This window comes from Phascolarctos cinereus, unplaced genomic scaffold, assembly GCF_003287225.1.
Source record: "Phascolarctos cinereus isolate Bilbo 61053 unplaced genomic scaffold, phaCin_HiC Scaffold_2;HRSCAF=192, whole genome shotgun sequence".
NCBI lineage: Eukaryota > Metazoa > Chordata > Mammalia > Diprotodontia > Phascolarctidae > Phascolarctos > Phascolarctos cinereus.
The window spans coordinates 146268742-146281011 of NW_027555625.1; the positions used below are offsets into that span (position 1 = coordinate 146268742).

Consider the following 12270-nt stretch of genomic DNA (forward strand, 5'->3'; position numbering starts at 1 on the left):
TTACTTTTGATTTATGTGTTCTTTCTGTTAACATTGTAGGCATGTATATTGTTTTCTTGGCCCTTCTTATTTCACTCTGCATCAGTTCATGTAGATCTTTCCATGTTTCTCTGTATTCATCACTTCTGAAAAAAATTCATCATTTCTTTTATAGCACAGTAATATTCCATTACATTCATGAACCACAGTTTGTTTAACCATTCCCCAATCAATGGGCATATACTTTGCCTCAGTTTCTTGGCTGTCACAAAAAGTGTTGTTGTAAATATTTTGGTTTATATGGAGGCTTTCTTCTTATCAGTGGCCTGAATTGATATACCTCGGATTGTAAACCTGGTAATGGAATCTCTGGGTCAAAGGGTAGGGATATTTTAATCACTTTTTATACTTAGTCCCAAATTGTTTCCAAAATGGTTATAGTGATTCATAACTCCACCAACAATGCACCGGTTTGCTTGTCTTCCCACAACTCCTTTAACATCGATTGTTCCCATCTTTTGTCATCTTTGCCATTTTGCATGGTGTGAGGTGAAACCTCAAGATTGTTTTGATTAATATTTCTCTTATTAATGATTTGGAGCATTCTTTCCATTCATGTGGTTGTTAGTAATTTTCAGTTCTTTTGAGAACTGTTTATTCATAACCTTTGACCACTTAACCAACCTATAGTATTCAGTTTCCATTGTTTTTTAATTATTATTTTCCATTTACGTTGTTGTAGTCATAGTGTGTATTGTTTTTCTGTCTCTGCTTACTTCATTTTGCATCAGTTCATTTTAAGTCTTTCCATGCTTCTTTGTAGTCATCATTTCTTACAGCAGAGTAATATTCATATTATACATTTTGTTTAGCCGTTTTCCAATTAATGGGTCTCTGATTTGTTTCCAGTTCTTTGCCACTGCCAAAAAAAATACTACTATAAGCATTTTGGTGTTTGGGGAGCCTTTTTTTTTTTAAATTCTTAATCAGTAACCTCCTTGAGATATATACCTAGCAGTGGAATTTCTTCTCAGTGGATGTAAACATTTTTGCCACCTTACTTGGATAATTCCAATTGCTTTCCAGAATGGCTTTCCCTATCCACAGATCTGCCAGCACTGTTAGTGTAACGTCATCCAATACAATCCCTCCAGCATTGACTGCAACTGATCTCTTAAATCTATAGGCATCTCCCATCGTCACTTGTCAGATCACTTGTCGGAACTGGTAGAGCAGACATTAAGTGACTTGGAGCAGTCCAAATGTATCAGTATTGAGGATGAGATGGATGTGGCACCTCTGAACTTGGGCATGATTGCTGCTTACTACTACATCAACTATACCACCATTGGTAAGGGAACCTAGAGTCATCTGAGGGAAAATTGTGCAGGAAGAATCTTGCCTAAGGAAAAAAGGTGGCCACAGGTGCCTTACCCAAGACCTTTAGATGTGATAAATTATGTGAAATATCATTGTAGTTCCAGGGTGTTGGGAATTTCTTTTCTGTTTCCCTCTCCAGCTGTCCTTGACTTTCTACCAACCTCTTCTCTCCCCAGAGCTTTTCAGTATGTCTCTGAATGCAAAGACCAAGGTGCGTGGGCTCATTGAGATCATTTCCAATGCAGCAGAGTATGAGAACATTCCCATCCGACATCATGAAGACAACCTGCTACGGCAGGTAAGGATATAGAGAATACTAGGCACAGCTTTGAGGGTGTGACTCTGAAGTCCATAATAACCCATCACAGAAAATCCCATTTGTAGAAATTACTTAGTTATAAATCTGGGGCTTAACCATTTAACCAGAGGGCTGAATGTTTCTACATGGCTACTTTGAGTAAGGAGCAATGACACTTAAGCATCACAGTATTTCTTTTTCCCTCTTACCAGTTGGCTCAGAAAGTGCCTCATAAGCTGAACAACCCCAAGTTCAACGATCCCCATGTTAAGACCAACCTGTTGCTTCAGGCCCATTTGTCCCGTATGCAGCTAAGTGCTGAATTGCAATCTGACACTGAGGAGATCCTTAGTAAGGTACTGTGGGATTGAAGGGGGTGGGTAGTGGAGGGAAGTAAGGCCATAGTTGCTGTGCCTGATGTGCTCTTGTTTCTCCATCTCTAGGCAATCCGGCTCATCCAAGCCTGTGTTGATGTCCTCTCTAGCAATGGTTGGCTGAGCCCTGCTCTGGCAGCCATGGAACTGGCTCAGATGGTTACCCAAGCCATGTGGTCCAAAGACTCCTACCTGAAGCAGCTGCCACACTTCACCTCTGACCACATCAAACGATGCACGGACAAGGTAATCTGAGACTCAGACTGGGAGCATTAAGGAGATGCCTGAGGTGGGAAGCACCTGACATCTTAGCTGAATTTTCTGGACTTAAGCTTTATCCAAAGTCAAAGGGAACCCAGCTGTAATATAAAAAATCTCTGGTCCTCGTTTGGCAATGAAGGGGCCACACATTAAGATCTTAGATGAAGAGAGGTAACATACTTACCTCCCAGCTGTGAGCAATGTTTCCTGTGGTTAAGAAGTAAGACCTGGTGCTGTTAGTGAAATTAATGAGTTCCTACAGTAAGTTTTCCTTTTTATTGGTATTTTTTCTCCTTTTCTCCTGGATCTCTCTGACCCTCCATTGTTCTCTTATAGGGAGTGGAGAGTGTCTTTGACATCATGGAGATGGAAGATGAAGAACGCAACACACTTCTTCAACTATCAGACAATCAGATTGCTGATGTAGCTCGCTTTTGTAATCGCTATCCCAATATTGAATTGTCTTACGAGGTGGTGGAAAAAGAGAGCATCCGCAGGTGAGTTGGGAGGGTCCAACCCCTGGCCCCAGAAATACTAAGGACTACACAGTCCTGGGTGGGTGGGAGGCAGCCCTTAGGTTTGCTCTGAGCCCACTGCATGGGTGGTGATGTCCTTTTTATTTCTTGCAGTGGTGGGCCAGTTGTCGTGCTGGTGCAGCTGGAGCGAGAAGAGGAAGTCACAGGTCCTGTCATTGCTCCTCTTTTCCCGCAGGTAAGCTTTTCAGATTTTACTAACATACAAGTTTGAATCCCTTTTTACTAGCCAGAGTCCAAACATACATTGAGGAAGAAGACATTTAGACTTAGTAATATTGCTTTAAGAAGCAGAACTGCATAGTGCTTAGAGAGCCATCCTTGAAGCCCCGATGTCCTTTTGGGTTCGGGTCTCACCTTTAACATATACTTTGTTGACCTTGAGTAAGTCACATAACCTTAGCTTCTCTAAAACTGGAAGTTAGAGAATGGATACCAGTCTGTGTTGGCAGAGATATTTTCTTGCCAGGAGTACCAGGCAAATTTTTAAAATACAGACTTATGGTGCTAGAAGTCCCTTGGGGTCATTACAAGCCACCCCATGGCATTATTCTGTCTCTTGCACCTGGAGCTGGTCCTTTATCTTTCCTTCAACCACATTTCTAGAGCTGGTTTTAGAACCAAATATTGAGTGGGGAAAGTTATGGAAAGTATGGTAGGACTGGTGAGTAGACAAGCCCTTTTTCTAGGGTTCTAGAAGCCATCCCCCTGCTTAATGAGTGTTTCAGACAAAGGACTAATGCCTCTTTTTTCTCCTCCAACCTCATTCTGGGAAGGTCCACTCCATCAGAGGTATTAACTGCATGGCTGTACGATTGCAGAGTGCCACTGGAACCAGATTAAAATGTAATCAGGATGTGTTTACCAAAATGAGAATACAACCTAGATACTGTTAATGTGTGGTTTTCTAAGTCACTATGCAACTTCAGGAATCTGTTTCTATTTGAATTTGATACCCTGGCTCTACGTGATAGCTTGTCATCAGGAAGCTTTGTCTTGTATCTGATTTAACATTGGTGGATATGGAAAGTAGATGATTGCTGTTATTAATACTTCAACTACCTGACAGTGTTAGAAACTGAAGTATCTGGATTCATGAGTTTCTAGATAACTGAATTAAATTAAGTTCAAACATTAAGTTTTGCTAGATACTCTGCCAGGTATTGGAGTTCTTTCTTGTAAGCATCAAAAACTGTTTTAATGGTTTTTGATGAAAATTTGGAAGTGATTTTAAAAAAAAAGTTTGAACACTTTCCTGCCTTGGTGACTTAGGTTAATTGTAAATGTTATCGTACTTTGCTGTAATATACATGGACGATTGGGGGCTAGTAAGATATGTTGGGTCTCAACCTCTTCACACCTTATTAAGACTCTTGATGAGTTTTTGTAGCCAAAATAACTCTTCACCTGACAACCACACTACTCAAGATGAACCTCTCTGAACTTAGGCCGGCCTTTAGACAACACATCCCATCCATTGTTAGGCCTGTATCTAAAGCCATTTTCAGCTGCAGTGCCAATGTCTTCGCCTTCACCTTTGAGAACCCAGTCATCTCTATCCCATTGAGTCACTGGAGTAGAACTTGAGTGGAGGACCATAATAGTCCTCATTTTGATTTCTGTACCCAACTGAGTGTGTGTGTTATTCTCTCTTTGAGTCAAATCTTATGAGAGTAAGGTTCAAATAATAATTGCCTCACTCTCCTTTCCCTCCACTGTAATAGGTCTTTCATTACCCCATTCTGCCTCTCTTCCCTCTTCTCCCAGTGCTGTCCTCTTTCTCACTCTTAATTTTTTTCCTAATGTATATTCCTTCTAACTGCCCTAATAGTGATACAGTTCTTAAGAGTTACAAGTATCATCTTCCCATGTAGGGATGTAAACAGTTTAACCTTATTAACTTGTTGTTTTTTTCCTTTTTATGCTTCTCTTGAGTCTTATATTTGAAAATCATATTTTCTCTTCAGCTCTCGTCTTTTCATCAGGAATATTTGAAAGTCTTCTGTGTTTCATTGAATTTCCTTTTTTTTTCCCCCCAGAAAGATTATGCTCAGTTTTTCTGGATAGTTGATTCTTGGTTGTAATCCAAGCTTCTTTGCCTTCTGGAATTTCATCTTCCAACCCCTCCAGTTCTTTTAATGTAGAAACTGCTAACTCCTGTGTAATCCTGTGACTTCTTGATATTTGAATTCTTTCTTTTCTGGCTGCTTGCAGTATTTTCTCCTTTATCTGAGGGTGCTGGAATTTGGCTATAATATTCTTGGGAGTTTTCATTTTGGGATTTTTTTCAGAAGGTGATTGGTGGATTCTTTCGAATTGCTATTTTACCCTCTGGTTCTAGGATATCAGGGCAGTTTTCTTTGATAATTTCTTGAAAGATGCTGTCTGCTTTGGGGTTTTGGGTTTTTTTTTTTATCATGGCTTTCAGGTAGTATAATAACTCTTAAGTTATTTCTTTTGGATCTCGGATCAGGTCAGTTGTTTTTCCAGTGAGGTATAAATTTTACATTTTCTTCTGTGTTTTCATTCTTTTGATTTTGATTGATTTTTTTGTATCTCTTAATTGGCTTCCATTTGCCCAATTCTGACTTTTAAGGAATTATTTTCTTCAGTTGGCTTTTGTACCCCCTCTTCCATTTGGCCAGTTCTGCTTTTTAAGGGGAGTTATTTTCTTCAGTGAATTTTTCCAGTTTTTGGTGCTTCCTTTACCAAGCTGTTGACTCTTTTCATGATTTTCTTGCAAACTCTCATTTCTTTTCTCAATTTTTTCTTCTACCCCTTATTTGATTTTTAAAATCTTTTTTGAGCATTTCCAGGAAGACTTTTTGGGCCTGAGACCAATTCATATTTCTCTTATGAGGTATTGTATATAGGCCTTTTGACATTGTTGTCCTCTTATGAGTTTGTGTCTTGATCTTCACTGTCACCACAGTAGCTTTCTGTGGTCAGGGACTTTTGCTTTTTGCTCATTTTCTAGCCTATTTCATGACTTTTAAAGTTGAGCTCTGTTTCTGGGGTACAGAAGTCACTGCCCCAAGCTTCTTGTCCTGGGAACCAGGTGACTGGTCACTGGCTTGCTGCATTGGAGCCTCTGGGACTGGTAGCTCACTGTATTGGGGTGGGGGAAGGGAATTAGGGGCTAGCAGCTCACCTGCTGGTGCTAGAGGCCTCACAGCTGGCGTGCTGAACCAGGAGGCTCCAGAATTCATTTGGAGGCTGGATTTAAAGTTGTTTCAAGGGAAATTGAGGAGAGCTCAGGCAACTTCCTACCTTTTCTCTGATATATTCAATAGCCCTCATTTATATAGCACTTTAAAGAGCTATGTGCTTTCCCTTTAACAACCTTGTGAGGTGAGTAGCCTTTTATAGACAAACTGAGACTTAAAAGACAGGAAGTAACTCATCTAGTTATGGTTAGTAGTACTACAATAAATGGTGACCACTGAATTATCTTTGTTTATTAAAGTCCTTACTTTGTTCACTTTTATAGAAACGTGAGGAGGGCTGGTGGGTGGTGATTGGAGACTCCAAATCCAATAGCCTCATCTCCATCAAAAGGTTGACACTGCAACAGAAGGCCAAGGTGAGTGAATTGTTCGGGCCTTTCCTGGTGGGGAAGGAGCAGACTCAGGGGAGGTGGGAAGAAGGGCAGGATGGGACAAGACTAGGTTTTCTAAATCCTAGAACTGCTCATCTTCATTCTTGCTTCCTTTCTCCCTCTAGGTGAAGCTTGATTTTGTGGCTCCAGCCACTGGTGCCCATAATTACACTCTCTACTTTATGAGTGATGCCTACATGGGTTGCGACCAGGAATACAAATTCAGTGTAGATGTGAAGGAAGCAGAAAGTGATAGTGATTCTGACTGAGTCCCAGGGCATTCATTTACTCTCAGAAAAATGCTAAACTGGGATTTGAAATGTGTAGTTGTCTGAAACCCTGGATTTTCAGAGATCCAGTAGGTGAGGGAATCATGCTAGTGTTGGCTTAGCTGTCAACATTTTCACCCTTTATTATTTTGTTTAACTGTAGGTCCCCTTAGTAATTTGAATGTCTGCTGGTTTTTGTTGGCTATGCTGAAGAATGGAACTTGTACAGTATTTTTTAATGTGGTTCTTTGTAGGTCTTTTCTGAGTTTTGAATATTCTAGTAAAATAAAGACTCCCTGACTTGACTATCTTTACTTTTTGAGGTGATTCTATTTAGTAGTAAAGGTTCAGGGACAGCCCCTTGGCTAAGATAGGTCTTCCATCCTGTTCCATTGGCCAGACGAAACTCCTCAACACAGCAAATAAGTGCCTTACAAGGCCAATTGCTACTCCCAGATAACCACTCCAGAATTTTTGGTCAGGGTTCAAGTTCTCATTACATTCTTCATTAACTGAAAAAAAGTGATGGCAGAAACTGGGTTCATGGTTTAGGAGATGATGGGGGTGGCTAATTCTAATCAAGCTAACATGTTGGCCAGTAGTACCCCCAACTTCCTTGGACCAGCCATCCTACAGGCTGGTCAGCATTATGAAGTCTTGTAGTTTCTAAGCACCAGGGGGCAGTATAAACTGCCCGGTGAGACAATGAAGTCAGCTGTTATTCCAGAGAGCTTTACACACAGCTTTCTTCATTTCTTTTCAAATCGTATGCACGGTATCATTTTAAGCAGGTGATCCAGGCAGGCTTAAGAAGCCAAAGTTGCATGTGCTAAATCTGTGGGTTTCCTTGAATTGCTGCTTCTTCAAAAGCATGTGGAAGCTGGAAGATATGCTAAATCTAATCTGAAGGAGACTTGAACATTTTTTGGTAGTGAGTTATTACTTGGGTTCCAATTAAAACAGGTTGTGGAATGCAAGGCAAACTTCAGTTCTGGCCCTGCCTGCCTTCTGCAAAAAGCCTTTCCTGGTCCTCAACCTTCCCTCTGAGATTACCTCCTAAATTTATCCTTTATGTAACTTGTTAGTATATAGAGATAAATAGACATGAAAGTGCTAATAAGAATATAAGTCACTCATTCCTACATCTGAGCAGGACCAGCTCTACTGGGTGGTCTATTCCTAGTTTTCCTGTAGTCCCTGGAAATTTTTCTGTGGGTCACAAATAGTTACAGTGATCATAAGACTGGCAAAAATGTCTTGGGAAACAGAGATACAGAGCTGAAATGAGAAGTGACTTTACTGAGGGGTATTTCTAGCATACAGTACTGTCACTGTCTCTTAAATAGTCAATTTAATTCACACACCTGGGTGAGTTTCTCAAAATGAAAGCCATGAAATTGGATGTATACACAGTATAGATATTTAAATAATTAACATTCCATACCCACCTTAATGCAGAAAAAAGCTGAGGATAAGATTTTTAAAACATTTATTTTACACAAATGAACTAGGGGCCCAAGTCAAAGGATGGAAATATTAGTGATTCTGGAGCAAGGCTAAATGAGTAGGGGATTAAGTTCAGACATGAAGAGAGTGAAGCTAGCACTGTGCTCCTTCAGACTTTTTATGTAGTCTGAGGAAACTGACTCTCATAATTTTTTTTTCCCCTCTGGGGAAAATCAACATTATCCCTCTGCTAAAAGGTTCAAGGGATGTGTGTGGGAAAGAAGGGCCTTAGAGACTTTCCGGTTGTTGGTATTTCCAGAAAGCCATCTCACCATCATCACTGCAAGAGGCCAGTAGTCCTGGCTCCTTGGGGTTCCAAGCTACGCAGTTCACATCCTGGGAGTGGGCTTGGGGTAGGTGAGCTGTTAGGGAAAAAGATGGCTGCTGAGGGTCAGAGCTGGGGTCTTCTTCAAATACCCGGATGGCATCATCACCACAAGCTGTGGCCAGGGCCCCTGTCAGGTGGCACCTAGAAAGAAAGGGGTTGCTTTTCAATGCACAGATAATTTTTTTTTTTTTGGCAAGGCAGTTGGGGTTAAGTGACTTGCCCAAGGTCATACAGCTAGTAAATGTCAAGTGTCTGGTCTGAGACTGAACTTGAACTCAGGTCCTTGTCACTCCAAGACTGGTGATCTACCAGCAGCGCTACCTAGCTGCCCTGAATAGGTCAATTCTAAGCAGAACTGGAATCATGATGTTGGGAGAGACACTAGTTTTCCCAACTTGGACTCAAAAGTCCAGTCTCCCTTTAGGATTAAGGTCTTGTCTTCCTTGAGCAGACCTAGAGACCAACCCATCTAATCCTAACATTTCTAAACCTCTATGAACATGCTTACATGCAATTTTAGAGGTAGCTTTAGCTTGGTAGAGATTGAAAGAAAAGTCTCCTAAGCTATATTCAATACAGAGACTGATTACTGAGCCAGAATTCATGCTGAAACTACTTTCCAGTCTTCCTTAACACATACTTCATAAGGGGAAACTAACTCCATATACTCCAGACACAGAGGCACTCAAATATTTCTTGATAGTAAGATACTAAATAATGACTAAGAAATAGTGTTCATATCATCACAGCCCAACTTAGGCTGATCTCCAGGCCTACCCATCTTCTCTCTAAATATTCCCAGATCATCGGTTAGTGCGCACTTGTTACATCAGGAGGTACTGGCCAGATCTGGCAAAATCAAAAATCCAGCTCGATCCCAATGAGTCAGTGCAGGCTACGTGTATACGCGCTTCATGAATGAACGTGACTTACCAAGAAACGTCATAGACAGTTCTAGAATGGAAGCCAGATAAGGTGCAGATACACTTCCACGTAGGGTCAGAGCCATTGCAGGCCACTCCTGTTACAGAAAGTCTCCAGTTAGCTGGAAAAACATCCAAGTTGCTTCTTGTAGCAGAATGTTTTCCAGAGGACTCTGATAGAGAAGCCATTCTCTGCCTTGGCAACTCACCTTGCTCGTTGCCTGGTAGGTACTGGCGCCAAATGCGCACAGTTCGGTCATCACTGCAGGATGCCAGGCGCTGGCCACTGGGGTCAAAGGACAAGCTCCACACTGTGGACTCGTGGCCCTCCAGGGTAGCATAGCATACCCAGTCATCCTCCTCCTCCCGGTATAGCTTTACTGTGTCATCATAGCTGGCTGATGCCAACAGCTAGAAGAATACACAGGATATATCAATACTGCTAAGCCAGTTAATGATAGCGAGCATTTGTATAGTGCTTTCAGATTTGCAAATATCACCAGTGTCACATTTACACACATTTCTTTTGATCCTGACAGGCAGCATCACTCCTATTTTACAGATGATGAAACTAAGGCACATCACATAGCTTGTAGAGGTCTGAGACAGCTCTGAACTCAAGTTTTCTGACTCCAAGTCTATCCACTGTACCACTTAGTGTTAAGGAGTTATGGAATAACCACACTGTCTCTTCCCACTAGCCCCACACGCTCTTACAGCCTAGAGGGGTTTTATTATGTGTTTCTAAGAGTAGTTTCAAGGTTTCCATTTACAGCATACAACAGTTTAGAGTCCAAGCTCAAGAGAGACAGAATTAAGACTGTTTAACATCAGAAATTCTCAAAGTCTCATATCTGGGCACTTTCTGTCCCAAGAGTTGCCCCTACCCCAGACTCTTACCTCTTGGTTAGGGTGCCATATCACATGTTTAACATCCTGTGTATGTGAATTCAAAACACTGACACACTCATATTCATCCTCTTCATCAACTGTAGGAGGTAAGGACACTATGAGCCCAACATCCAAACCCATAAAGGCTACATTAACAAGGATACAACTGACTACCTTTCTTAACTATCTCCACACAAGCCATGCTACTCACCTTCCCAAACCCAGACACTCTTGTCCCGGCTGCAGGTAGCCAAAAGGCTACCAGATGGGGCCCAAGCTACTGACTTGACTTCATTTTCATGTCCTTCAAGGGTGGTTACACACTGTGGAAAGTATAGTGGGTGAAAGTCAATAGAAGGAGAAGGTCCAGGGAGGCCTTTCTTGATTCCCTCAATCACTATTGTTTCCCTCCCCACCCCCATCCTAGATAATTATTTGTATATGTTCTGCATTTATCTGTATTTACATTCCAAACTCATGGAGCGCCCCATTTTTGTCTTATTGCCCCAACATGCAGCAAAATGCCCAGCACCCATATAATAAATAATAGCAATAATAATAATTACTTGTTCAATGATAATAATAAATGCTTAATGGAAATGAACTAAAGCCAAGCACAGGTGGACTCAGGATTTAATCATCCTCAGTCAGAAAGCTAGAAGAAATCCTACACACCTACTCTCCAGCCTAGTTACCTCGAAGTCATCCTGGTTCTTCTTCCAAATACAGGTGGTAGCATCAAAACTTGCAGATGCCAGGTAGTTCCCACAAGGGGACCAGGCCACCTTCCTCACAGTGCGCTGATGACCCTCGGCCAGAACAGATTTACACACCCAGCCATCACCTAGAGAGAAAGATAATGCAGGTCACAGCACCAGCCGAGGAGCTTGATGTGGGGAGGAAGGTGGCAGAAGGAAGACACAACAGATTGCTTATCTTAGAGAAAACAACTGATGCATTAGCACCAGGGATACCTCCCTTACTTTTTTGGGGGTAGGGGGAGATTAAACTTGTCTCCAGTGACATGGCTGGTGGGATGGGGTAGGGGAGGGGAAGAATCTGGGAACAATTCCAGGACGGTGGATGGAGGAGGGTAGCATGACACGCAAAAACTTGGAGCCAGGAAGACCTGGATTCGAATTCTGCTGATACTAGGCATCAAGAGCAAGTCACCATAACCTCTCAGCCGAATTTCTAGCCTTTAAAAGACGAGGATCACACCTGTAATTTTCCCTCATTCAACTAGATAAGGAATGCACTGCGTTTCGCAAACTTTGAAATGCTGTTGGTTACTATAATTATGCAAGGCCCCCGATTGGGGGGCTTCCTCTTGGGGTGACACCTAAAGAGGGGCGGGGGAAAGGGGAGGACGGGGACAGCGTCCAGGACCAAGGGCGTGCGGGGCCCTTACCCTCCTTGCCCCAGATGCGAATGCTGCGGTCGCCGCCGCACGAGGCCAGCAGGGTGCCGGCAGGGTTCCAGGCCAGGAACCAACAGCGGGAGTCTGGGTGGGCCGGCACGCGGGCCAGGAGCACCAAAGAGTCCTTCATGGCGGGCGCTCAAGCTCGGCCGGACCCGGGGCCCCCCGCCCCCTTGGAGGCCGAGTCAAGGTCCGGTTGGAACTCCAGCAGTAACTCAGCTCCAGAGTCCCGCGGCGACCCCCAGGTCCCGTCCACTTCCGCTTTCGGGCCCCGAAATCTCCTGGGAACTGTAGTGCCCGCTGGGTCCGGCTGCCGCACTACCTTCTGGGTGTTGTAGTTGTCTCCTGGGGCCTCGGAAGCACGGTCGGGTCTTCTACAGCCTCGAGCCGCAGCGGGCTCGCATCCCGTTCGCGGGTAAGCAAACAACGGGATCTGCCCGACCCCAAATGGTCCCTGGAAGCAATACAGGAGCAGCAGAGGCGGGGCGGGGGGAGGGGAGAAGAGGGGAG

The 12270-nt window shown here is 43.0% G+C and overlaps 2 protein-coding genes across 2 annotated transcripts in view; one reads left to right on the top strand and one right to left on the bottom strand.

Annotated features, from left to right (window-relative positions):
- SNRNP200 (small nuclear ribonucleoprotein U5 subunit 200) overlaps nucleotides 1-6997 on the top strand; it is a 40102-nt gene extending 33105 nt beyond the window's left edge. Inside the window, exons 38-45 of the mRNA XM_020988505.2 lie at nucleotides 1166-1330; nucleotides 1536-1657; nucleotides 1870-2013; nucleotides 2101-2277; nucleotides 2629-2789; nucleotides 2922-3003; nucleotides 6316-6408; nucleotides 6549-6997. Of these exons, the coding sequence (XP_020844164.1) occupies nucleotides 1166-1330; nucleotides 1536-1657; nucleotides 1870-2013; nucleotides 2101-2277; nucleotides 2629-2789; nucleotides 2922-3003; nucleotides 6316-6408; nucleotides 6549-6692 (1088 nt within the window). The 3' untranslated portion in view covers nucleotides 6693-6997. The remainder of the gene's footprint in view (nucleotides 1-1165; nucleotides 1331-1535; nucleotides 1658-1869; nucleotides 2014-2100; nucleotides 2278-2628; nucleotides 2790-2921; nucleotides 3004-6315; nucleotides 6409-6548) is intronic.
- Nucleotides 6998-8164: 1167 nt separating this feature from the next.
- CIAO1 (cytosolic iron-sulfur assembly component 1) lies at nucleotides 8165-12252 on the bottom strand. The gene is made up of 7 exons (XM_020988494.2): nucleotides 11752-12252; nucleotides 11036-11184; nucleotides 10552-10663; nucleotides 10350-10438; nucleotides 9659-9860; nucleotides 9460-9547; nucleotides 8165-8667 (listed from the first exon to the last, which is right to left on the bottom strand). Exons 1-7 carry the CDS (start codon nucleotides 11888-11890, stop codon nucleotides 8427-8429), a joined length of 1020 nt encoding a protein of 339 aa, XP_020844153.1. The 5' UTR covers nucleotides 11891-12252; the 3' UTR covers nucleotides 8165-8426.
- Between the last annotated feature and the right edge of the window lie 18 nt (nucleotides 12253-12270).